This window comes from Bipolaris victoriae (assembly GCF_000527765.1).
Source record: "Bipolaris victoriae FI3 unplaced genomic scaffold scaffold_180, whole genome shotgun sequence".
NCBI lineage: Eukaryota > Fungi > Ascomycota > Dothideomycetes > Pleosporales > Pleosporaceae > Bipolaris > Bipolaris victoriae.
The window spans coordinates 1-24,923 of record NW_014575212.1 but is presented as its reverse complement, the minus strand read 5'-3'; the positions used below and the strand labels follow the sequence as shown (position 1 = coordinate 24,923).

General features: G+C 51.6%; 12 protein-coding genes across 12 annotated transcripts; 5 read left to right on the top strand and 7 right to left on the bottom strand.

Annotated features, from left to right (window-relative positions):
- Window positions 1–65: 65 nt before the first annotated feature.
- COCVIDRAFT_31735 (hypothetical protein) lies at window positions 66–2,397 on the top strand (the record flags this gene model as incomplete). Its single annotated transcript, XM_014695087.1, has 4 exons — window positions 66–130; window positions 196–317; window positions 385–1,985; window positions 2,038–2,397. 4 exons carry the CDS (start codon window positions 66–68, stop codon window positions 2,395–2,397), a joined length of 2,148 nt encoding a protein of 715 aa, XP_014550573.1.
- A 472-nt stretch (window positions 2,398–2,869) lies between these two features.
- Window positions 2,870–3,439, bottom strand: COCVIDRAFT_115133 (hypothetical protein; the record flags this gene model as incomplete). The annotated part of the gene is made up of 2 exons (XM_014695086.1): window positions 2,870–3,164; window positions 3,276–3,439. Coding segments are annotated over 2 exons (459 nt in total), but the record flags the coding sequence as incomplete, so codon positions are not given.
- Window positions 3,440–3,694: 255 nt separating this feature from the next.
- On the bottom strand, window positions 3,695–4,036 carry COCVIDRAFT_115127 (hypothetical protein; the record flags this gene model as incomplete). The annotated part of the gene is made up of 1 exon (XM_014695085.1): window positions 3,695–4,036. A coding segment is annotated over one exon (342 nt), but the record flags the coding sequence as incomplete, so codon positions are not given.
- COCVIDRAFT_115130 (hypothetical protein) lies at window positions 4,035–4,232 on the top strand (the record flags this gene model as incomplete). The annotated part of the gene is made up of 1 exon (XM_014695084.1): window positions 4,035–4,232. The coding sequence occupies one exon, from the start codon at window positions 4,035–4,037 to the stop codon at window positions 4,230–4,232; it is 198 nt and encodes a 65-aa protein (XP_014550570.1).
- A 1,034-nt stretch (window positions 4,233–5,266) lies between these two features.
- Window positions 5,267–6,469, bottom strand: COCVIDRAFT_115134 (hypothetical protein; the record flags this gene model as incomplete). The annotated part of the gene is made up of 3 exons (XM_014695083.1): window positions 5,267–5,557; window positions 5,619–6,305; window positions 6,365–6,469. 3 exons carry the CDS (start codon window positions 6,467–6,469, stop codon window positions 5,267–5,269), a joined length of 1,083 nt encoding a protein of 360 aa, XP_014550569.1.
- Window positions 6,470–6,843: 374 nt separating this feature from the next.
- On the bottom strand, window positions 6,844–8,624 carry COCVIDRAFT_31732 (hypothetical protein; the record flags this gene model as incomplete). The annotated part of the gene is made up of 5 exons (XM_014695082.1): window positions 6,844–7,112; window positions 7,169–7,932; window positions 7,985–8,099; window positions 8,159–8,430; window positions 8,494–8,624. 5 exons carry the CDS (start codon window positions 8,622–8,624, stop codon window positions 6,844–6,846), a joined length of 1,551 nt encoding a protein of 516 aa, XP_014550568.1.
- A 1,919-nt stretch (window positions 8,625–10,543) lies between these two features.
- Window positions 10,544–11,079, bottom strand: COCVIDRAFT_42951 (hypothetical protein; the record flags this gene model as incomplete). The annotated part of the gene is made up of 3 exons (XM_014695081.1): window positions 10,544–10,774; window positions 10,826–11,017; window positions 11,077–11,079. The coding sequence occupies 3 exons, from the start codon at window positions 11,077–11,079 to the stop codon at window positions 10,544–10,546; spliced, it is 426 nt and encodes a 141-aa protein (XP_014550567.1).
- A 334-nt stretch (window positions 11,080–11,413) lies between these two features.
- Window positions 11,414–13,418, top strand: COCVIDRAFT_115109 (hypothetical protein; the record flags this gene model as incomplete). Its single annotated transcript, XM_014695080.1, has 4 exons — window positions 11,414–11,531; window positions 11,620–11,711; window positions 11,773–12,597; window positions 12,651–13,418. 4 exons carry the CDS (start codon window positions 11,414–11,416, stop codon window positions 13,416–13,418), a joined length of 1,803 nt encoding a protein of 600 aa, XP_014550566.1.
- A 578-nt stretch (window positions 13,419–13,996) lies between these two features.
- Window positions 13,997–15,378, bottom strand: COCVIDRAFT_31729 (hypothetical protein; the record flags this gene model as incomplete). Its single annotated transcript, XM_014695079.1, has 3 exons — window positions 13,997–14,791; window positions 14,852–15,280; window positions 15,337–15,378. The coding sequence occupies 3 exons, from the start codon at window positions 15,376–15,378 to the stop codon at window positions 13,997–13,999; spliced, it is 1,266 nt and encodes a 421-aa protein (XP_014550565.1).
- Window positions 15,379–15,664: 286 nt separating this feature from the next.
- On the top strand, window positions 15,665–17,172 carry COCVIDRAFT_21009 (hypothetical protein; the record flags this gene model as incomplete). The annotated part of the gene is made up of 3 exons (XM_014695078.1): window positions 15,665–15,939; window positions 15,997–16,057; window positions 16,108–17,172. 3 exons carry the CDS (start codon window positions 15,665–15,667, stop codon window positions 17,170–17,172), a joined length of 1,401 nt encoding a protein of 466 aa, XP_014550564.1.
- A 974-nt stretch (window positions 17,173–18,146) lies between these two features.
- On the top strand, window positions 18,147–20,221 carry COCVIDRAFT_115140 (hypothetical protein; the record flags this gene model as incomplete). Its single annotated transcript, XM_014695077.1, has 2 exons — window positions 18,147–18,279; window positions 18,336–20,221. 2 exons carry the CDS (start codon window positions 18,147–18,149, stop codon window positions 20,219–20,221), a joined length of 2,019 nt encoding a protein of 672 aa, XP_014550563.1.
- A 338-nt stretch (window positions 20,222–20,559) lies between these two features.
- COCVIDRAFT_115112 (hypothetical protein) lies at window positions 20,560–21,204 on the bottom strand (the record flags this gene model as incomplete). Its single annotated transcript, XM_014695076.1, has 1 exon — window positions 20,560–21,204. The coding sequence occupies one exon, from the start codon at window positions 21,202–21,204 to the stop codon at window positions 20,560–20,562; it is 645 nt and encodes a 214-aa protein (XP_014550562.1).
- Between the last annotated feature and the right edge of the window lie 3,719 nt (window positions 21,205–24,923).

Here is a 24,923-nt window from a genome sequence, read left to right as displayed (position 1 = left end):
ACTTATTCCTATCTTCCGAATCGCGTAATCCGGAGGAGCGCGGGAATTCTGGAGCTAGAGCCATGATGCTGCTTCACGAAAAGGATCAGGCTGCTTTCAAAAGCTGGTTGCTGCCGAAGCTCGAGACCATGTAAGTCAGAGCCGATTGTTGCTGTCGCGAAGGTTGTGGATTCGGAGTGCTAACAATGAGTACAGCTCGGATGCTGAGGCTGGGGTTCTTGCCGATTACGTTGCTGCGCTTGTTGCCGTTGACGAAACTGAAGCAAACGTTCGGCGCAGTTGTATCGAATCATTGGAAGATTTCCTCGGGAAAGATAGTAAGCAGCAGTCAGACAATGTCGCACATGCTGGTCGCGCAGGACATGAGTGACTAACAAGAAACAGATACTGAGCCATTCGTAAACGACGTGATCGCGGCGCTGAACGACAAGAGTTATCTTCCAAAGGCTCCATCTTCTGCGCCTATACAGTCCATAGTAGGCAGTACGAATCTTGAATATGAACCCCATCACTCGAATGTGCCATTCAATGCACCAAGAGGTCCAGCCGCGACTAGATTTCCGCCCACACCACATCGTCTAGTCGACCGGCCGGCCGCGCAGGGCATGCAGCAGGATGGATCAAGGAAACGCAAGACGTTGGAAGAGGACAATGGCCAGTTTTGGGAGGGTCAGGATCCGCACTACAATCGCAGCGGGGCCGGTGGTAACAGACCATCGAAGCAGACATCGCGTAGGGGCGGTAGAAACGCAAGAGCTAGAGACACTCAACACAACGCTTCGTATGATCTAAGTCGCATGCCAAACTTTGCAAATCTTCCAGCGCCCCCACCAGGACCTCTTCCGTTCGACCCGTCAGATCCTATGGCTTTCTTTGCAATGGCTGCAGCTTTTGGCGCAAATTTACCTGGCATGCCACTATTCTCCTCAGATACCCAAGGCAATAGTTCCAGTCATAAGGGTTCCAAGGGCTCCAAGGGCTTGTGTACGAACTATTACGAAAAAGGATTTTGCGCTATGGGAACCCTTTGCCCCTTTGAACATAGCGACGCTGCTGTTGCCATTCCAGCCAACGAAATCCCTGAGTATGACCCGGAACAGTCGTATCTTGCTGTACAGCTTCATCGAGGTACACGCAACCGTGCCTCATCACAGAGTCGACGTCGCACCATTAAGGGCGGTAAACCACGCGCGCCGTTCTCCCAATCCGGTCCGTCACGCGATCCGTCAAACACTATGCTGGTGGTTGAACAGATCCCCCCAGAGAACCTCAATGAAGACAGTGTACGAAACTACTTTTCGGAGTTTGGCAGCATCGACGAAGTAGACATTCACGCCGACAAACGACTGGCAATTATCAAGTTCGGCGATCATTCTGCTGCGAGTCGAGCATACAGTAGCCCAAAAGCCATCTTTGAGAATCGGTTCGTCAAGGTCTATTGGTACCGACCCGAGGAGCATCCAGAAGAGGAGAAACTTGACCTCGAGGCCATTGCAATTAGACAGGCAGAAGCACAGAAGGCGTTTGAAGAACGTCGTCGAAGGGAGGAGGAAGCCGATGCTAGAGCCGCGGAGATTGAGCGCCAGTTGAAAGAGAAGAATGACGAGATGCAGGAAATTAGACGACAGCTCGCAGAGTTATCGGGCGATAAGGCTGACGAATTTTCGCAGACACTGGAGACTCTTCAAGCCGAAGCTGCCGAGCTCTTTGACCAACACGACCCTAGCGACACTTCAGGACGTGGCCGTGGCTATGGCGGATTCCGTGGGGGTTATCGAGGCCGTGGCTTTGCCCCCTTCCCTCCCCGTGGCAGAGGCTTCACACCCTATAGAGGCGCGTATCACGGTCGCGGGTCTGGCTTTGTCGCTTCTGCGTTTCCGGGTCGTAGTGCCGTCAAGAGACTTGACAACAGACCCAGACGACTTGCTGTTTCTGGCATTGAAGCTGACACTCCGAGAGATGAGGCTTTGAGGCAGTATCTTCTGGTAAGTGGATATATGCGTGTTATATATTTTCTTCTGCTAATCAGATGTATAGAACGTTCCCGATTGCACGTCTATCGACCGCCATCCAGAGCAAGATGATGCTCTTATCCTTACATTCAGGGAGCGCTACCAGGCTGAGATGTTTCTCGATCAGTCGCTTCAGATTCCTGACGTGGGCAAGTTGGAGCTTGCATGGGTTCCTAATGACGCCTTTGGTGGTCTTGAACCTTCTACCATGACCGTAAGTACAGCTCAGGCCAGGGCTGAAGATGATGACGATTCTTCTGCTACCGTTGGTGAAGCGGACATCAAGGACGAAGAAGACGATGGCCAGCTGATTGGTGGCGCGGATGCGGACATGGACGTTGCTGATGATGTTGATCGATGGATGCAAGCAAATACTGGGTCGTGAGACACGACGGTGTTTGTTGCTTTCGCTCCTCTTTTCCCGAGTTTTTCAATCCTTCTTTGCATGAGCATGGCGTTTTTGTTTAATCTTACGAGATGGCATGGTATGGCATGGGATGAATTGACGTTAGTGACACTGGAGATGCCACTTAGATAGTTGGCACACATTTAGTAAATTCAACAAACAATGCTATGCAGAATTGCTTGCTAGCTGATCAATGGCTCCTTATCCCCCTTCTGTCATAAAAAGATCTGGCATATCGCCGTTAACTCATCCAAACACCAGTGACGCAACTGAAATCCCATCCAGACTCCCCCCACCTCCTCTCAATTCGAAAAGATTGCCATGACCCCATAATTCAGATAACCTCGTATAAAAGAAATCGCTAAAAAAAAACACACTCCTGTTCAACCATGCTCCCCATTACAAAAACTCCAAAAAGAAAAAAAAACTCATCGCATACGCATAAACCTCATTACGAAAACAGTCCCACCCTCCTCTTCACCTCCTCCCCTTTAACCCCACCCGCCCAACTCGCCTTCTCCTTGACACACAACTCGCGCGTGGGCCTCAACCTACCCTCGATGAGCCGCGCATCATCCACGGTACCCATGCGAATGATTGTGCAGCCGGGGAACGCAGCGCCGACTCTGTACATGTTTGAGCCGCAGGTGTGGCAGAAGAAGGTGGTGGAGGTGTGGCTGGAGGGCGTAGACGCGGGTTGAGAGAAGGAGGCGAGGTTTGAGGAGCCGCGGAGGTATTTGAGGTGGCTTTATTTCCCAACGTTAGCAAACTAGTAGTAGTAGGACTTTTCAAGGTTGTTGTTTTTTTTGGGGGGGAGAGTAGGTAGGTATAGGAAGGGGAAAAAGGGGGGGACGTACTCATCTTTAACAACAATACTAGCCTCAGCCCCTCCTTTTCGGCAGTCAAGGCAGTAACATACAAAGGATGCTACGAGACCAGGTGTAGTGGTGGGAAAAGCGAGGTGCACTGCGCCGCAGAGACATGTTGCTGTTCCTTGTTGCGCTGGCGCTGCTGGAGGTACGCTTGAGGTGTGCGAGGGAGATGTGAGGCTCTGGAGCCCGAGATACGATATAGCAGTCGTTGTTTCGGCGGTGGCGGCGGGATCCAGTTTACTGCGGTACGTACTTCGTCCCGATGTAGCGGTTATAGTGCTGGCGCGGGAGCGGCGTGTGGAGGATATAGGAGGTGGGTAGGATCGCAGTGTTGGATCTTGAGTTGCTGTTGCAGAATAGTCTCTTTTGAAGGCGGCGGGGAGGGTGGTTTTGGCTTCGAGAGTTGATGTTGATAGTGGTGGTTTTGGTGGAGGCGCTTGTGGTGTGCAGACTGGAGCGGATTTTCTGCTTAATCTGCGGACGGAGAGGGAGGAGCGCTTTGAGGAGTGTTTGGTTCCATTGTGGGATGATGGGACGGATGGTGGTGGTGGTGGTGCTACTGCTGCTGGTGGAGATGACGAAACGGAGGACGGAGGTGGCGAGGAGGAGGATGAAGAAGATGGGGTTCGAGTAGCACCAGGCGGAGGAGCAGTGCTACTTTTACTACCGCTGCTGTCTGGGATTTCGAGATCGGGGTTGAGGACTCGTGTGACGTGCTTTACGCTTGCTGCTAGGTTGAACTTCATGGTTGACTACTTTGCATACGCTCATACACACGGTGGTAGCAGCAATAACAACACGCATGCAAAAATCCCCCGAATTCCCCCAAGAGAGCGCGTGTATCAATGTATCACGGGATATTCTGCGTGTAGCCGTGTGGACAAGGACGAACGAAGACTCGAAGCGCGCTACCTACTGGCTGATGAAGAAAAAAAAACTTGACTTGAAACAAAAGTGGTTAACTGTGGACGATACGTTGTTTTTGAAAAGAGAGAGAGAAAGAGAGTATGTGCAAAGCGCTCCGAGGAGAGGGCTGGACTTGGTTCTTTGGGTCACCCCCGTTGCTACCCTTGTTTTTGGGGCATGAAAACGTGCGTTGCGCGTTTTGCTCGTGCTTCATCTGTTGAGAGATGTGGGTTGAACCAAGATTCCGTCATCATGTCGGTTGTTTACTGTTCCTGCGTCGGCTGCTGGACCCAGCTGTAGATTATCGGCTTGAGTGTTGGTAGGCGTGGTTCCTAGTGGGTTTAGGTTTAGTATATGGACTGAGATAGTAGATGCAGATGTGTACAGTACAGTACTGGCTTGGCTTACAGCTTGACAGCTGTTTCTGGCTCAGATGGTTCCACAACCGCCTACCGGCAATGTCGGGTGGTATCTGCAGGTGTGGGGATCCATCCTCCTCGGGAAGCGTGTGGAGAAACGCGGGTATTTGCTGATCCACTTCTTTTCCGTTTCGCATGTAGATGCGAAAGTGCCACATGCTGTTTCCCAGAGAGTCGCATCCTGTTCCTCCCGCGAGATGTACTTTTCCCACGGTTCACTGTCCAACCTTATTTTGCATCACGCCATGAAACCAGCAGAAGCCATGGCCTTGTCGCAGTCGGTGCAGAGATATATGAATCCACCATTGCGGTCTGAGCATGTGTCAAGGTTAGCTGTACCAAATTGTCATATGTACGGCCCTACCGGGTCATTTTCAATTGTTCCGCGCCACATGGCTGGGTAAGTGCATGTGACATCTCCCGTGCATAGTGTGAGGGAATGGTGGATGTATTCCAAATAAACTTTGACACATGTGGGGGAAATTCGGAGGATGTGATGGCGGTTGTCATGGCTTCAAAAAAAGAAAACAGAGCCAGAGCCACAACTTAAAATAGATCTGCTTAGCATGAAACCATCCTGCTAGCCCTCCTGTTGGACAACACCGGTACGGCTGGGGACAAGGATTGGATTTTTCGATTCTACTACACCCCTCACAACTTACTTGCTTTCTCGTTCCCAAGAGTAATAACCAACTTTCCAAACTGGCTGGCGTTCTTCATATCCTCAAAGAGCGTGTCGATCTTCTCGATATCCAATCCGTGCACACTACGACTTACGACTGGCTTCATCTTTGTGTCACGAACAAATTGGACCATTTCTGCAAACTCTTTGCGCGAGCCCATAGTAGAGCCACGAACTTCAATGTTGCGCAGCACGGCGGACATGAGGAAGTCCATCTTGGGAGAGACGGTCATGCCGTAGACAGAGATAACACCGCCAACCTAGAAACAGATTCGTTAGTCTGTAGAACAAATGAAACATGCAAAGTAGATGGCAACGGACCTTGAGAAGCTTGCTTCCAACCTTGATAACATCGCCGCCAGCACCATCGACAATAGCATCAAGATACGGCCTATCCTTTGGCAGTATAGCCTGCAGCTTCTTGTCCCAATCTTTCTCCTTGTAAATAACACCGCCCTTTGCGCCCAACTTGACAGCCTTGTCGATCTTGTCTTGGTTCCCGCTGGTGACGTAGACGTTGCATCCACAGGCGACGGCAAAAGACAGCACCATGAGGGCGACGCCGCCGCCAATGCCCGTGACCAAAATGTTCCTGCCAGCAACGGCATTGCCGCTCTTGACGTGGAATGCGCGCCATGCGGTCAATCCTGTGAGGGGAAGCGCAGCAGCCTCTTCGTCACTCAGGTGCTCGGGGCATTCTTCTAGTTCCCCTGCGTCGAGCACGCACTCGTCTTGGAGTGTGCCCACGGGATTGGTCTTGGTTCCGCCCATGATCGAGTACCCCTTTGGGTGCTCTGGCCCGTCGAGGCTGTCCTTCCAGCCTGTGCCGGGGTTCAGTATGACGCGCTTGTTGAGCCATGGCTTGGCTGTCGCCGAAGAGCCTGTGCTTTTGACGATGCCGACACCATCTGCAAGAAGAGGTACGCCAAAGGTGGTGCCGGGGTAGAGGTGTTGGCGGATAAAGAGGTCGCGGTGGTTGAGGGCGGCTGCTGTGAGGGTTATGACGGCCTGAGGTAGGAGAGAGTTAGCTGGTGTGATGGGCAAATGTACAGGCGGAGAGCCATTACCTCATTTTCCTTGGGCGTGGACTCAGGCACAATGATCTTTTCTAGCGGGTAGTAGACCTGTCCTGGCTTGCCTGGAACCTGCTTAATCACAATGGCCGAAGGCATGTTCTCTAACTTGTGACCCAGAGGTGCAAAAGAAAGAAGACAATTCAAGCAATGGCAATCACAAAAGACACAGTACAAAGCTTGGAACTCGACGGGGCGATCCGCTTATTTTGTCATGTCGACATGCGACTCAGCCATACACGACAAGTGAGGATCGAACCGAGGTCGACGCGGCTTGCAGGGGTTCTCCACTGTGCGGGGGAACGCTTATCAGTCGCGGACTTTGTTCGGTCATCAGGAACTATGTACCAACTTCATGGCCACGACGGGTGCACGTTTACTTTTTTTTTCTCTTCGTATTATACTACGCAAGTTTATCGAGTGATCATATCCTGCCTTGCGCATAAAATACCCTGACCAAACCCATGACACGCTTAAGCCTTCCATCGGAAAGATGGATGTCTCCAATCTAGGTCCTCTATTTCCTCTTGGGATTTGCCTGCCAATTCCACTTCGGCATCCACATTCTGCCGCTTGCTGTTGCTCTGCTTCATCCAGAATAGAAGTACAATACTCGAAATCAGAATCACGCTGCTGGTGGCTAGATTAAGCCCGTTGCCAATGGGATAATTTGGCGCATCGGTCGACAGAAAACTCCATGTCGAAATCAGTCCGCCGATATTGCCAAGCATAACCACAGTACCTGGGAATACATGTTAGCAGTGATTCCGTATTTAATTCATGATTCGAGTAACTCACCAATGGCAGACGCCCTTGCCGTGTCAGACACAACGTTGGCCGAAGCTTGCGCATTGCACAGCGCGCCAAAAGAGAATGCTCCTGAAGCGATCAAGAAGGTAGCTCCGTAGCGTACTTGACCATCTTCGCTTGCCAAGAACATGATATAGCCCACCATCATGAAAGGCGCTCCAATGATGAAGAAGATCATACGCCTGTCGAATCGCCCGCTGAGGAATGGTAGGAGAACCGTGAAGAATGCTCCCACAATATAAGGTGGGACCGTGTGGAGCTGCTGCGAGACAACCGTCTTCTTTGGATAGATTGTGCGGACAATAGTGGGCGCAAAGAAAGCCAGGCCTTGCACAGTGATGTTGTCCAGTAGGAAGATGAAGGCTGTGGTCAACACCACAGGATTAAAGATTCCGTGCATAAACTTCTTCTTATCCACCTTGTCAAGCACCTCTTTTTGACCCAAACGCTCAGACTTGACACGGGCAATTGCCAATTCCTTCTCTTCCGGTGTCAACCAGCGCGCGGTTTCGGGTCGGTCTGTAAGCGTGAAAAAGGAAATGATTGCAAGTCCACACGTAACGATTCCCTCAATGGCGAAGATCATTCGCCATCGTGTGAGAGATCCAAATTTATCCAGGGTCAGAATGGCCGATGCGAGGAGACCGCCAAACGCGCCAGCAAGGGGAGCCATGACGATGTAAAGGGACAGCCTGAATGCAAGTTCAGAGCGGCGATACCATCGCGATAGATAGTATGCGATACCAGGCAACCTAGAGAAACTTCATAAGCTGACATCTCAACAGAGCCACAAAAGTTACTCACATTCCAGCTTCAAACATGCCCAGCACGAACCGGACGCCTGATACTTGGGCTTGGGTATGGACAAAAGCCGTGGCTATCGAGACTGCGCCAAAGCACAGCGAGATGATAGGAATAACTACAATCGGAGTTGTAAGTGTTTTGCGCCCATTGCAGAGTTGTAGAGGTAATACGCACACCACCCGGGACCCATCCATTTGCAAGCCATATTCGACGGAATTTCGAAAACAATGTAGCTGATATAAAAAACGGACAAGACAGAGTTGTAGTCGTGTCCCTTGAGATGGAGATCCTTTTCCAGACCGGCCAGACGTGCATTTCCAATGTTTGCTCGGTCGATGAAGCAGAATAGGTAGAGGAGAGCGACTGTGGGAATGATGTACAGATCGATCTTGAGTTTCAGCCGCGCTTCAGCCTTCTTGTCAAAGGTGATTGTAGGCTCTCCATAGCTAGATTACTCATTAGAAAACAAAATACGCGCAACCTGGGGGTACAGCGATTTGGGCACCTACGCGTCCGTGGTAGCATGGCCATGAGCAGCCACTTCGTGCGGAAGTTCAGATTTGAGGTCTTCTTGCTGGCTGGGCGAGTACTGGCCAGCCTCGTACTTTTCAGGCACGTAGTCGGCCTGAGCATGAGCCATGGTGAAAGGCAGTGAGGTTTGTCGCAGAAAGTAAGTGAGAAAGAGACAAAAGACCTTATCTGCCGCGGCCCATGGCAGGTCGCAATGCCGCAATTGCGCTTTATAGTTTGAATCCAGCACTCCCGGGGCCCTCTGCCCAATCTCACCGTCCTGTCAGCGAACATCCCCCTGTCGGGCTGGCGGGGTGGGACGCCAAGAGCCACAGCTGGGGGAGGCTAAACCCCTTTCGGGTCGAGCGTAACGCTAATCGGCCCACCTGGCCAATACGCGGAACCTCCCCCAGAACTAACTAAGATCGACGGGGGGTCTAGGTCAACCGCTGTCAAGAAACCCAGTCCAAGCCTGTCACCGGGTAGTAAGGTCGGAATCTGAACTGAAGCCTTTCTTCTCCACTTGTTCACGCAGTAAATCTCTTCGTCCGGTTCCCTCCCGACATTGCTTCCCGTACATACGTACCCCGCAACGCCACCGAGTCTTGGTTCTGGAGAACAAGGAGCCAGTGGAGACGTGGAAGCTCCATGCGTTGGTCCGATCAGCCAAGATTTGGCGTTGAGTCTGTGTGGAAAAGCCATCCTTTATTCCAGCTGGATGACTAGCGCTTCGACATGGGCCGGACGATAAGAGACGGTTTGACATGTTGTCGTAATGCATTCCATGGAGAAGGGCTACCCACAAGGGGAAATATCTAAAATGCTACAGCTGAGTATTGACTAAGAAGAATATCTTACTTACTACAAGTGCTTGTTAAAATATTGCTAAGCAGCCGAGGTGATTGTGATTTCTGTATAGCTTGTACGATTCATGTGAAAGCACGGGCTCTGGGGTAACTGCCGGCCACATGTGTGGATATTAGCATCGTTCTTATTACTACTCTTTTTATGATTGGACACAATGCATACACCCCTTTCCAATCTTTCTACAAAACCAACAGACTCATCATCGCACGCGTAGTCACTGCAAGTAACACACAGATGGCCCACATGGCGAGAAGCGTCTCAAGTTAGTCTATGTAAGGAATGCACTCCTCCCGGGACGTACCGACAGATCGTCCCAAATTGACAAGAAATCTGCCGCCGCCAGTCATTCCTCCTAGCGCGACATGTCTACGTGCCACAAAATGCCTATTCCTACCTCACGTCAGCGGGTACGATGCAGAAAGCAAATTTCCTCTTAACCTAGCTATGTCAACCAAGTCAGCATTCTCGTGTTGTTAATCAAATTGCTGGCGAGGGGAAGAATGTTGACTTGGGCTCTAGTATTAAGGTTTGATACGAATACACTTAATCTCTACAACAAATTCTGGACCCTTACTTGGCCTGTGGTACCTTCAATTGTAAAACGAGTTGACTTCTTATGAAGGGGTTGTTGGCTTTTGGGTATTCTTTACTTTCGCCCCAGCACATGTTAAACCTGAGCCATATATATGAGAGCAACAATCCCAAAATTGCAAGTCGAGCACGGTCGAGGAAGATGAAGCTCCGCGCCAAGACGGCACAGAACTATAAGTGCACACGCTTGAGTTGCTTCGCGAGACATCTCACGAGACACAAGAAGCACATGGATGGTGGACATGGTGAATACTTGCTGCGGCGATAGGAGCTCGCATGGCTGACAATATGTCGGGGCTAGTTGGTAGACTGCTACAGCTACGAAAAGGAGCAGCAAGGCTTGAGGCTTGATGTGCGATTCTACAAGGCCAACAACAGTGCTCATGTAGAAGTTGACAATCAGGGTATCTCGTGATGTAACCAAGTGCGAATGCGCCCGGCAAGACAAGCTAGTCGACAACGACTGCCATTACAGTCCTGCAATGCTGTGCCCGAATATCACCGTATCAACGTCGCCCTGGGTCGACCGGTCGGTGGGTCTATGCATGGCATGTACCATCGGGCGAAGCAGCCAGATGGACATGAGGCCGTTCAAGCACCACCACCGCCACCGCCACCTCCTCCTCCTCCACCACCACCACCACCGCCTCTGCCACGACCGCGTCCTCTGCCCCTCGTCCCCCTACCTCCCCCGCCACGATCGCCGCGGTGGTCTCCTCGCCCATGCATGCCACCTCCTCGTCCGCCCCGATTCGCTTGGTCCTTGGCCTGTTGCTCCTTTACAATTTCGACAATCTCGTCAGGTACTCGTAGGTATTTTATCTTAGTCCATGTTAGTTTTGCGCTGGCTTCGAAGGGGGGTGGTAGACGTGCTGTGCTACCGCGAACATAGATCTCTGGCAGCCTCATGAATTTGTCGCCATCTGCGCTTGTTTGTACGACCTCTCGCAGGGTAAGGTTCATCCAAGTGTCGCAGTTGACCAGGAGCCCATTGAGTGTCTCGCCGCTCTTGAGCTCAACGAGCATTGGGTGGCCGGTCGCGGCCGTGAGAAGGCCCAAGGGAAGCTGGCATGCGAGTCAGCCAAGTTGCGAGAGAAGGCAGCGCGACTCTTGAAGGGACATACCATGGCGCTGGGCGATTCAATTGATGTATACGCGTTGTCAAAGTGGGAGCAGGCGGCGAATATCACGGCCCTCGACTGACTGCACGATGATGCTGGCCCAAGCGTGGATCGGGGGCTTGGCGGAACAGCCACGAGCACGTGACGCGCTGGACGCCTCAAACCGTGGCTGAATGGCACGCAGTCGTCTCAGACGTCTAAGCCACGCCAGTGCTGACGGTAGCGACTGGTGCCTGATTCTCTGGACACTCTTGGGACCAACTGTCCCATCGTCCGGGCCTCGCTCTTTAGTTCTCCTGTCCCCTTCTCTGGCCGTAGTTGTCTCGGCCGTCCGATTGTGATGCCTTGGTTCAGGTCAAAGGTGCTTACAGCGTGTGCGTGGGCGGCTCCTGTGCTCGCCGCCGTCCTACCTCATTCCCAGGGTCGAGCTGCTCGAGCAGAGGACCTGCTGCATCTCGGTATGCCCCTCTCTTATACTACGACAGACATAGCCATCCGCCTTTTGCCATGTCTAGGCAGCTGCTGACCAGGTGTTACTACTTGCAGACGTGCAGCACAATTACGCGCAAGCAACCTTCAGCGTTCCATGTATTGGCTGTCTTGGCCCGGCTCACACGGACCAGAATGACGAGTCTCTAGTAAGGTCCACTTCAGGCAACTAAACACCACCGTCCCACCTGCTGACCCGCGCCCCCCCAGATCCTGAGCTTCACCAGCCATGCCCAAGATGACGCCTGCGGCTCTTCCAACGTTACCTTGAACGGAGTACATCTTCCCCAGGAGTGGTCCGGAGACTTTGCCTCCGGCTCGGGCTCCTACCAGGCCCTCACCCACCTCACGCAGAATGAACGCTTTTTGCAGCGCGACTTGGATCTCGAATGGAAGACGGCCTGTCTTCACGGCCACAGAGAAACAGAAGCTGCACAAGTCCTGACCGTTAACATCAAGGCCATTGACGGCCAACCCCTAGACACTCCCTCTGGTTTTACCATTTCTTTCAAGCAGCACACCTCACCCCCGTCGCTGCTCAGGCTTGAGTCTGCCCCAGACCCTTCTGCCAGCAATACCGACGTCGCTGAATCTTGGCGCGAACCGCCCCAGGCTCTGCGTCTTGTCGTCTCTGACAACGTCGAGGTTTCATCTCCCGCTACTGGAGCTCAGTCCTTAGAGGGCGATATTCGCCAACTAAAAGCGCTTGAAAGTGAACTTGAAGTACTCCAGTCGCTCATCACCAAACAGAAGAAGCTTATTCATTCGCGGTTGAGAAAAGAGGCGCAACACGTCTCACAAGAACTGAGTAATTGTGACGGCATTTCTTGCATCTTGAAGACTGTTGCTCACAAGGCTATCGGCGCGTGGAGAGTAGCGTACATCCGCTACAAGCCTGGCCAAAAGCCAATCAACATGGGCCGTCCGGAGCACATTTTCCCCCAGGCACATGATCATGTCGCACAGGTAGCACAGGTTTCTGATGATAGCTTGAGGGCCAGCACACCGACCCCTCAAGCGTACAAAGCGGAAGCAGTATGTTGATCATTCCCTTGTCGTCGTCCAAGATCCAAATTGACACGTCCTAGGTTGAACTTCCACCAAGACCTACCAAAGAATCACCCTTCGTTTTGGCCATTGAAATCACCTTTGGCATCCTTTGTTGCGGCTGTATTTTCACTGCAATCCGCCATAAATGCAGCAGCCTTCGAACACGTACTGAGCGTGCTGCTGCCCGGGAAGAACGCATCAACGCTCGTGCCTATCGCCGAGCAGCGCGCCAGCATGCATGGAGCAAGTGGTGGCGCGGTAACTGGGCACAGAGGGACAGTGAGCGCATTGCTGACTATGAAGAGAAGAGGGCCCTCATCTCCGAGCAGGAAAATGTGCTTGAAGATGCAATGCAAGAAGAGATCCGGCAATTGAGGGCAGCACACGATGTTGTCAATGATCTTGTGCGAGACGCCGAAGAAGGCAGAAGTGTCAACCACCCTCCTTTCATTTACCAACGGGAACAAACTCACGCACCCTTCTCCCCGCTATCAACAGCATCCACATACCCCCCTACATCGCTTCCTGAGATACCTTCGCGACCACTATCGCGGACCGAGAGTCTGCCAAGTTATCGTTCAGACACGCCCACGGAGCCACCTGGCTATGATTCTGACCGAGACATGTCTGACGTTGTCGCTAATGGCTTTCACCAGTATGCCGCCGCATCCACGACATCTGAAGTGAGCTCCCACTGGACACCTGAGAGTAGTGTTGTCGACGTGAGTCCTAGGCCTAGTGCAGAGACTCTAAGGTACCCTGTGAGCATCTATACTCTGGATGAGGAAGAGTCGGACGATGATTGAAGACGTTGCGATTCGGGGCCCGCAATGGGCACCCTCAACCCGTCTTTAGCTATTCATACCAGTTCCCACATCCCGGTCTTGACGCTTCACACCTATACACTCTGTTGTTTACATACAATTAGAGCTGCATACCTTGCAATTCGAGCAACCAGCACAAAGGGATCCTGCATGGACCCCAATCCTTGAAGCCGTATCCTGCTTTGTAGATATGGCGCCGAAAGGCACACTTGACACTGTCATTTCCAAGGCCAAGCAACTAGGAGGGGATACTTCCCCATGACAGTATCAACGGATAGTCCGAGGACGCTATTCACTAATATTATTACTGCCCTCATGTATCATAGTGTTGGAGTTTTGTTGATTCTGGCAAAGGATTGCAGCATGCTTTTTTTTCTTTGGACGCGAATTTCGACGAGGAAAGATCTCTGTTGCATATACACAGCAGGTCCGTCATATATCTAGTCAAATATTTTTGTTGTTGTTGTTCAAGACAATGTTATACAATGCAATTGACACCGCTAGCAGCGGATTTATCTACAGTTATACAGACGCCCTCTCTCATGATCTATGATTTTGCTCTAGCGGTTGCGCAGGTACCAGTTGAATGCCAACTGGCCCGTCTCGATATGGAACGGTGTCGGAACCTCTGCCAGTCCGGGTCTCGCGACAGGATGCCTCAGGTACACAGCTGCACAGATGTTTTGATTGACTTCGAGGTAGCGGGGGATAAATGCAAAAGCGCTCATGTAATCCCTTGGCCGCCAGGGCGTCGCATACGGTGCCTGGGCATCTCGTTTGTTCCACGCTGAAGTATGTTCAGTTTCCAGCCTTAGCTTCTCAAACGCAGATCGAAGGCGCGCTTGGTCTTCCTCGGAAATGAGGGGTTCTGCAGCCGAGTCTTTGGACGAGGACGTGGAAGACATGGCGGCGTTGCGTTCGGCGATTTGCGTCTTGAGGAAGTCGAATTGGGCGTCGAGGGTTGAGATTGTTTCTGGGTTTGCGGAGCGCCATAGGCTAATGGCTTTCCGTATACTTGAGCGGAGGGCACGGAATTGTTGCTTGTCTTTTGCTTTGACGTCTTCGGCGAGGACGCCATCGACTTGCTCCATCAGGTCCTGCAGCTGCTTCTTGAGTTCTGTGGGAGTCGGTTCTTCGCGCGAGGATTGCGAGATGACTAGGTCGGCGTCGTTTGATTGCTTGGGGGTTTGGCCACCGCTCTGCTCGCGTTCTTGGGCGCGGGCAGCGGCTTTCTCCTTGGTCACGCGGCGGGCGGTCGATGAGCGGGTCTTGGGCGCTCCGGTTGCAAACATGACGGATGAGGGCTCGACTTGGAACATGTCGCCTGGGTTGAGTGCGTAGCCTGGGTATACCATCTGGAGATTGAAGTCAGTCTGGGTTTGGATGCTTGGTCATGTAGACACTGCCAGACGCACCTTCTTGCCATTGACCTTGACCAGGCCATGGACGACAAACTGCCTGGCCTGCCGCACACTGCTTGCGAATAGAGCCCTGAAAATGGCAGTATCTAGCCGCCGCTCCAGCGGATAGTAGGCCATTTGCATGTATGGCGTCATCGGGGGCGTCTTCGTCTTGTCATTCACATCAGCGCCCATGCCTCGTCCCGCCGCCTGCTCAGAACCATCGTGGCGAGCGAGATATTGGTGGTCCATGGGCACTACGGCGGGGAGATTTCGCTTGAACATGTGCTTCCACTTCTTCTCTCGTATGTGCTCGCCGTGGTACGCTCGTGTCGACGCCTTTGCCGTCCATTTTTGCTGGAAATATGTGCGTGTGGTAACATTGGGTGCCTTGAGCTGGGAAAGGGCGTATAGAGACCAGCGCGACCAATTCTGGCGAACATTCTGCAGTGGGTTAGCGACCGGGACGCCCTATTGACGGCAGGCAACGGGATGCATACGAGCTTCTTGAGTGAATGAAACCTCGGCTTCTTGCGCGGCATGGTGACGGCGGGGGTGAGTCAATTGGGGCGGCGTATTATTGCTGCTCCCAAAGGGCGTACGTCGACTGGTATTATTAGCGGGCGTGCAACAATTCCGCAGTGAGTGAGACTTGGCGCCTATGGACCCTGGTACTAGTATTGAAATTTCCCCACTAGCAGAACCATAGCTCTTCGCCCATCCTCGACCTTTTCTTCTCACCCACCCTTCATTTTTGTTATACAAACATAAAAATTACTGCAGCAGCTCCCTAGTAACTACGCGACTCACGCTGCAACCGTTTTAAAAATGGCCGACACCGAAATCGCTGCTGCGGCGGCCTCCAACCCCGCCGAAACCTCACAGGCTGAGAAGGCGCTTCAGGTCGAGTCTGACTCCAAGACCGAGACTAAGCCTGACACCAAAGCCGCCGACGGTGAGGAGAAATGGGAGCTCAACGGAAAGTCTGGCGAAAAGAGCGCTCACCGCAACGACCGCGAAGACCGCAACGGTCGCAACGGTCGCGACAACCGTGGTGGACGAGGCGGTCGCGGTGGCAGCAAAGGCAACGGCCGTAGCAAGAAGTACGCCCAGAGTCCCGTCTTTCGATTGATGCTTGCAGTAGCTGACTCTTCGCACAGGCAAAACCAAGAGTTTGACAACCTCCCAGAGTCCGACGATCCAGCTGAGATCCGCGCTCAAGTATGACTCCCGTCTTTCCACCCTTGGTCTCGCTTACTAACCGCGCCCAGATCGAGTTCTACTTCTCTGCGCAGAACCTGGCGACCGATGAGCACATGTTCAAGGAGCTCGAGGGCCCCAAGAACAAGCCTGTCTCGATCCACCACATTTGCACCTTCAAGCGCATGCGTCGCTTCAAGCCCTACTCCGCTGTCGTAGAAGCCCTCCGTCACAGCAGCGATCTTGTTGTTGTCGATGATGGCGAGTACAGCAAGCCGGGTAGCGAGGCTGTCAAGCGCAAAGAGCCACTAGTCGTCCCAGCTAAGGAGGGCGACGACGAGAAACCCCCCACCACAGAAGAGCTCTTCTACCGCCTAAGGAGCAGCTCATCCAACACCATGGAGACAAGCGCCTACGTCAAAGGATTTGGTGCTTCTGAGGAGGCTGGCCAGATTGCGCTCGAGCAGTTCTTCCGTCCCTTTGGCTCTGTTATGGTCCGCAAGCGCCGCGATGACGAGGGTGCCTGGAAGGGTAGTGTCTTTGTCGAGTTCGACTCCAAGGACTCTCAGCAGCAGTTCCTCGCTCTCGACCCCAAGCCCAAGTTCAATGGCAACGAGCTCACCACTATGGGCAAGAAGGAGTACATCACGATGAAATGCGAGGAGAAGGGAATCAAGCCAGATTGGGAACTCACCGAGCAGGAGAAGTACGAGAAGCGTAAAAAGGCGCGCGAGGCCAACGGTAACTTCAGCAGCAACCGAGGTAACGACCGTCGTGGCGGAGGCCGTGGTCGCGGATCCAACCGTGGAGGACGTGGTGGCCGAGGTGGCAGTGATCGTCGCGACAACCGCCGCGATCGTTCTCCTCGCAGGCGTCGTGACCGCAGCGCTTCCAACGACTCCGTCGACAGTGGTGACTGGAACAAGCGTCGCGATCGTTTCAAGAACGGCAAGGACGACCGTGCCAACACCAAGGAGGAGAAGAAGGAGATTGAGCGCGATGCTCACGGCGTCCCCGTTGTCAAGGACTCGCGCACTGAGGCCGAGATTGCCGCTTCCTCCAACAAGCGCAAGGCTGAGGATGACCAGAGTGGTAGTCCTAAGAAGACCAAGCTTGAAATCAAGCAGGATGAGTAGGACACATGTCTTGATGCGCTTTCGATGACTTGTCAATCTTTGTTTACTGGACCGTCTTACCTGGCTTTCATTGCATACGGCGGCGTTTGCGGACATTTTTCTTTATTATTCTACGAGTTCGTCTCTACGGTACTCTCCTTGTCAAGGACGAACAAATCCGGAGTTTATGCCAAAAGCGTAGTCTAGCTTGCAGATATGCTAGTACTTGAATCTATCTACTCTGTACACTGTAGCTGGCAATACTGGGTTTACCACCAAAACATTCACTATGCATGATATCAGTGAGCCGGGCCTTGGGAGGGTAGAAACACGATTGCGGCACGGCGATCTCCTTTGTTTCTTTTGTCTCAAGCCGAAGATTTCCTGGCCCGTACCCTCTCTGGTTCGCACCAGCGGTGTGAAATGTGTATAGACAGGGAAAGACTATCGCCCTCGTCTCGTTGAGACTGTTGAATACTCGTTGGGTCTTGAGGGTTTATTTCTCGTGAGTGATAGTATGCTATACCTTCTACCTTTTCCTTTTCGCCATGTATGATGTCAACTACAAGCATCTGCCAGAGAAGCTTGTGGCGTCCCGGTGCCACTATACGTTGATCAACAATGCGTGCGACTGGGATCCACTATTCTCGACCCCCAACAAGCAGGTGCTTGTCTGCCAAGCCAACCGATGGAACGCAACTAACCTCAAGAGGCAGCCGGATATACCGACGAACCGTATATCGACCGGCTTTGCCTTGAACTACGCGGCTATCAGCATGATATGATGCGGGTTTTTATTGCAATGGGTCGGTTATGGACAATGTATGCATGTCCAGATGCTGCTGTGACGGTACAAAAGTCACCCGCCGCCTACACTTTGGCTGGATTTGCGTCTTGCTTCACTCTTCTACTTGCTTAGACCAGAAGCCTTCTTGACCTCAACCGGGGTCGCTGAAAGCTCAATGGTAGACAAGAAGCAGTCATCGGGTGCCGCCATGGTGGTACTCGGGAGCGCAATGCTCAGGCTTGCCTCTGCTGCCGTTCTTCCTCGCCAAAGCCCATCTTCGGATCCGTTTACGCCTATTGATCCTCAGAACTGGGTAAACCCGGATAATATGACTTGGGATGGTAGGCAAACGATCTTTGTTAGAGGAGCTATGTTCTATGTGCTGATCATACAATAGACTACGTTGAACCACCGAAAACTAATTGGGCAGACCCATCGCGCAAGGGTAGGGACAGGAACTTCAACATCGCCATGATAACAGTCGACTATCCGGATTCGCCTTTTGTGGTTACTCTTCCGGCCAACTCTGATATCTTCGGTAACCCACAACCGCTTGCTGCTGGCCTGAGTCGTGACGATGTACCCAAATTCTACCACGATCTTCTCAACGTTCCAAGCGAGATCAACCAGGGTCATACGCTGCACGAGTACTGGATGGGCGACTCATTTGGAAAATATGGAGTCGACCTGACCGTATTCGGCCCGTATCGCATGCCCTCGCGTAGCTACCAGTACGGAATCGACGATGAGGAGGGCGGCTTCAATGAAGGTGCTTGTCCAGAAGGTCCTCCGTGTTCAGTCGACCTGCGCACTGATGCTCTCGGAGCATGGCGAGCGGAAGTTGGCAACGAAACCGCAGACGCATTCGAATTGGCTTTCATCCTCTCGGCGGGCCAGGATGAGTCGTCTACATGGCAGGAATTCGGTGAAATGAAGTTCCTCTCCAAAGAAGATGTACCCCCCGAGTTTGGGCCCCCAGGCAACTCTTCACTCCCCAACTGGGCAAGTACTCGCTATGTCGAGTGGTCTTCGTGGGCTGCAGCCTCCACGATCTGGCCCAACGCAGGTGGTGGCTCGTCTACGCAGGGAGAGTCGAGTGGCATGGCTACGTTTGCTCACGAGTTGTCGCATCTGCTTGGTATTGGTGACAACTACAACAACCCATTCAGCAACCCCGCTAGACGTACCTATACCGGCCCTTGGAGTATGTTGTCTCGTGGTAGCTTCAACGGTCCTGGAGGTCCGCACACACGTTGGCAAATCCCACCTGTCCAAGGTGCCTCCATGGGTTCTCTACACACGATGCGCGACAAGCACCAGATTGGCCTCATCGACAACACTCCTATCTTGCAAATATCCCGGTCTGGCCTTGCTGCTTCTGGTCCAGTGATTGCTCAGCTCACAGCTAGATCAGTCGATCCAGTTGGCAGCCTCATGGGTTTTAACATTACCTTTGGTTCCGCAGGCGACCTTGCACCACCATGCAACGTCACTGTTGACCCACTCTGCGATGGCCGCCGCTACAACAACTACAACGTCGAAGTTGTTGACCGCATGGGTGCTGATTCCTTCTGCCCCGATTCTGGCGTAATGATTAGCAAAACCAAGAACAGCGACCGTGTGCAACCCTTCCAATGGGTCATTGACGCAAACCCTCAAGATGCCCGCCAGATTGATTTCTACCTTCCAAACGGCACGGCTCGGTACTGGACCATCGGCGACTACCGACAACTCGTAGACGCGCTCTTCCACGCCGGCACAAATTCTGGCTCGGAATACGAATACATCGACGAGCCCAATGGTCTGCACTTCTATATCCTTGAGAAGCTACGTGATGAGGCTGGTGTCTTACATTATACTGTCGGTGTAGCATCCACCGCCACCGCCAACGCCACCACATCTACCAAACACGGCATCGAGCTCGGATCTGGCAAGGTAGCGCAAGACGGCCCGTCCCTGAGTGATGAAAACGCCACGTATTGCACCTTCGAGCTGAAGAACACGGGAAAAGCCGCTCAACTCAGCACTAATCCTCACCCCCAAGATCTCTCTGCTTACCTTGGCTCCGATATCTATCGCTTGGAAGCTAAGGTCGAAGGCGAGGGCTGGAAGGTCGCGTTGCCAAATGCGCTTGTTTATGCGGGCGCTGGGAAGCAGAAGACGGTTAAGGTGGCGGTTGGAAGGGAGAGTAGGGCCTCGAATGAGGCGACTGTTACGTTGACGGCGACGAGTGAGAGTGATAAGGGGGTTTCAAGAAGTAAGACATGTAAGCTGAGGATATAGACAGCTTACACTGGGCGAAGTGCCTTGTCCGTTCGAATCCCAATTTACTATCACTCGATTACTCCGAGAGTTACATATTGTTGATTTGATTGCATGGAATGTGTTATCACGTGGTATGCAATGTCACGCCAACTGAGCATGTTAGAGCTAATGTCAATTGTAAATATTTAATACCAAATCACGCGCCGAGTACGACATCGCGACCTGAAGAATGAATAAATTACATATACACCCTTTCCGTATTATCCCTGACTAACATATTTCCGGCTCCGGCAAAAGAAAAAGGCACCCCAAGACTCTACGATGTAGAGCTAGAGTGGCCCTCACTTGTCACCAAGCTAACCGATGATGTAAATATCAAGCTCAGCCCTAACGGAAACCGCACCGTCGATAACTGCAACTATGAGCTCAATGACAACATCCGTAGGAACACCGACAAGGGTGTAAACAACTCCAGCAATAATGACAGAGTCAGGGTACTGCTCGCCCGTGCAGCGGGGCGCATCCCTCTTCTGCACGCCAGACGAACTATCCGTGCTATCGTCACGGTAGTAGCTGTAACCGTGGTCGTTTTCGTTGTCAGGAGTGCTAAGGCACAGCGTGTTGCCCTTGACGACCTCGGAATCGCGAACCGTGCCGCACTGAAGGGGTCCATCCGAGTTGCTCGCTGGGCCCTCGTTCCACGCGACGAAGGTGGGGTTCGTGTACCCGATTTCGGTGCGCACGAGGCGACCGGACTTGACGAGCGTGAGTTTGGCGGCGATGGCTTCGCTGATGTTGAGGCCGGGGCGGGTGATGGTGACGGCGCATACGTTGGGCTGGAAGTCGACGAACCTGAAGGAGTGGCCCGTGCAGCCTTGCTCCCTGTAGGTGTACAGAGTGTTGTTTTGGTACTTGATTGGCTCGGCAGGGTAGGTAGGTGTGGCTAGGGCGGTGCTGGCCAGGGCACCGAGGGCCAGGATGTAGGACATAAGGGGAGCCATTTTTTCTTTTCTTGGAACCGAGTGGTGATTGGTATTGGTGGATGTGAGGAAGAAAGTGTGGTGATGCCATCCAACTTGGGAATTACAACTGTATTTATATACAGAGTGTTGCGCTCATTTCATGTTTACTTGAAAGAGTGGGAAAGACTTTGTTGGCTTACATTTCGGAGTAAGCGCCGGCTTATGACCTGCGTGTGTATAGTAAGTGTGTAGGTTCAAGGTTCTCAAGATCGGTAATTTTCTGAACGAGATGTGTAGATCTGAGCAAGCTACTAGCACTCCTAGTCGAGGTTGAGTCTTAGCAGGAATCACGTTGTTGTTATCCACTATACATGTACACTGTTTCTCCTGGTGTGTGGCGACAAAAATCATCAGTAAATGGTATATGGGAATTTAGATCCAAATCTCACGATACCGAATCTTAGTGACAGAGACGTTGAGAGGCGGATGCCCCGGGATTGGTCCGGAAGAAACAAGCGGGGTTGTACAGCATCAGTGTTCCGCCGATTTGGTGGTGCCTTTTGGTGAAAATGGTGATCGTCAGTAAGTATGTAAGCTGACAAGGAGTACGTATGTATGAGCTACGCTAGTTCATAGCAACCTCTTAGCAATCCTCAGGCCATGTCTACAGGCATCCTCAGTGTAGAAACTTTGCTTTGCAATTATTGGTATCCACTCTCTTTCTAGTTTTTTTATCCGCTCGCATGAAATGTGGACTACTGTCTGAGTTTGTACTTTCTATTACCTCATTTAGTCACAAAAGTCTCACCGGTGGTGCTTTGGTCAGCTTCCCGACGGCTGGTTTAAGGTTGAAAAGCCAAGCTACATCGGTCCTTTTGTAATCCCAATCTCACTGTCGATTTGCGGTGCAGTTCCTGATCAGGATTACGGTGTGTGTAGGGAAATATACAAACTTTGATGGTTTTCTTCCCTGCTTCTTCTTCGCAACATCTGTTGAGTCTATAATTAGCATGTTAATTTTAAACAAAATATGCGGAAATCACTGCAGACCTCTCCCAGAAAGTCGAGTTTTTGCCGCGCTTTCTTTACGGGATGGATGTCAGGACATGCTTATGTATGTCCAGCCACATCCGGGACTACCACTGCTACTCTATGCGCTAGCGTTACGTATATAGGTTCAGGATCCTGGGGTAGATTTTATTAGCACATAATATTCAACAATATATGTGCTATGTACGCTTTCACGCGTTCCCCAGTGTAATGGATATTTGTGGGCGACCAGGCAGATGAACTGAACTGCCTGAAGAAGCTTACATACACCTCGGAACTTCGGCCAATCTTGTCGCGCAAGATGCCAATATGGAGACAAAAAACATCTTCAGTAACGTCAGCGGCTTGCAGGGGTACACCGAACCTCCGGCACCTTTCGGTACCTTTTTGTATGCCAGCAGATGACTATTCCGCGGTACCCTTACATACTAAGCATCTCTCTCCACCTGATGGGCGGGAAGAACACTCATGACGTAAGGAATGTGCAAAGTTTCAAAAACTTAATCGGAGGTGACAAACGGAGAAGAGTCTTCTAATCTTATGGGATGTTCCGGCTTGTCTGGTCAGCCTTCCTATGTGCAGAAGAGTGTTGCATGTACCATTACGACATATAATTATGCCAAACTTGACCATGAACCATTACAGCGAGGGCAAATGACGGTTGGGTATTCTTGGTACACACACAAAACCTACCGTTTCTCAGTCATGTATACTATAAGAAGATATCTGGCAACGTACTCCATGTGGCCTCATTTCGACGATGTGTCTGCACGATGAACGGAATGATGTGGGCGGGGTCGATGTTGCCAAGAACAACACACTATCGTACTGACGGCTTCTCTCTTTGTACGAAAGTACAGACGGCTCTAGCGCTTACACAACTCAACTCAACATTACGCTAAGTAAGCCTGTTCATCTGGTTCTTGTTAGGGACTGTTCTTTTGCTCCATTTGCCGTCTCCGTCCAATTTACGTTCTAGGCTGAGAGCTTCGACAGGAAGGGGGATGGGCTGTTCGGCTGATTTTCATCTCATCTCTGTTCGAGTCACGTGATGGGCTACCTTCACGAAAAGTTACCAACAAGGCAGCAAAAACGGAGCTCCGTTTTGCTGAAAGAAACGAAAGCATAAAGCAAGTAAACAATAGACATAGCCTTTTCTATCAGCGCAAGTTAGTAACGGCTAAATCTTCGTTTTACTAACACAAAGCCATTTCCAGCTCTGCTTTCTAGACGGAGCCCTAATCCAGTATTACAAACAGTAAATAAAGACGAAACCAAACAGACCCTTAGTCTTCTTTCTATATTTTTAGTGTATTCTATTGAATATATCTCGCCCGTCGTCCCCCCTAGGGTAATCCTCGCTGAGTTTTCACTATTGTACGCGGAGTAGTTGTGTCCTCTTCTAGGTTACTTTTCTTTTACGCTTATAGCTGAGCCTACAGTCGCGTTAAAGGTGCTCTAGAGTGTGTTGTCCTCAGAGAATAGTTTCTAGGGTATTGTAGGCTACAGCAGCACGCTCTTCACCGCCGAAGATTAGCATAGTAGCTTACGCCACTTAGAAACGCCTTTTGAAGTTTATCCTCCCGCCCTCTTGCCTATAAACTTTTTAAATTTCTTTCTAGAACGCAGCCCTCCGCATTAACTTCCCGTTTATGCAGAAACTATATGCACGTCTGATGAGCTTTACCACTCTTCGACCCTGCTAATTCCTCCAAAGATCGTGAGTATAACAACAGGAATGACTCCTCGACATATAAAAAATCTCCGTTATTATCTTCAGCTACAACATCAACTTCAGGATACGCTCTGCTTTCTTCAACATTTATATTAAGCCAATGCCCTGCTTATCCTTATAACCGCAAAGACAATGCAGCGACTGTGTCCCTCTTCATAAAGCACACTCGTCTGCAAACGGCCTTCACTGTCAATAAACTACAAACAGAGAGTCAATTATAAGGTATCTCGCAGATAGTGTGCTGGTGCACAGGGTCGCTAGCGACCCTAGTGTACATACACTACGATCCTAGGGTAGGAGTATACGAGAGAGGCTTTTATATACTATAGAACCATAAGTAATCTCAAGAGTTCTAACTTGTGTTATCTTCTTGTTTGTTCCCCTTATATCTAACTATCTATCCCCTACAATTAAGAAGAAGTTAGGAGTACTTATAGTCTACCTAAGTAGGACTTATGGGTATAGCACTCGTTACACTACAGTGATAGATAGAAAGTGCTAGGGATATGGTAGAGCTGCCAATAGATAGGTAGAGATTAGGTGGAGTAGTGATTATATAAGACCCTACCTCTGTCACTACCTACCTCTTAGCAACCCTACCTCTATCCCTACTGTGAGGTGTTTCGCGAGTAGGCACTGAGCATATCAAGAATAGAATTAAGACAAATCTTTAAGGAGAGTCCTTATGGTTCATAGGTATTATGTACTTCTATGCACGTGATCGGTACCGGACGCTCCCGAGGGGTGCCCGGTGGATCCTCGAGGGTCGTCCTTGTCACGGCGCTATCTGACATAGCAGCGGACCGGCAGCTTCCAGGTGCCCAGCGAGGCTGGAATCCCCCGGGTGGCCGTTAGGGCCACAGCGCCAGCGAGGCAGCTGGCGCGCATTCTTCTGATTGGCTGCCGGCAGATTCCGGGTGCGGGCCCGAGCACCCGGATTCTACAAAACTGCAGCACTACAGTCTAGAGAGCT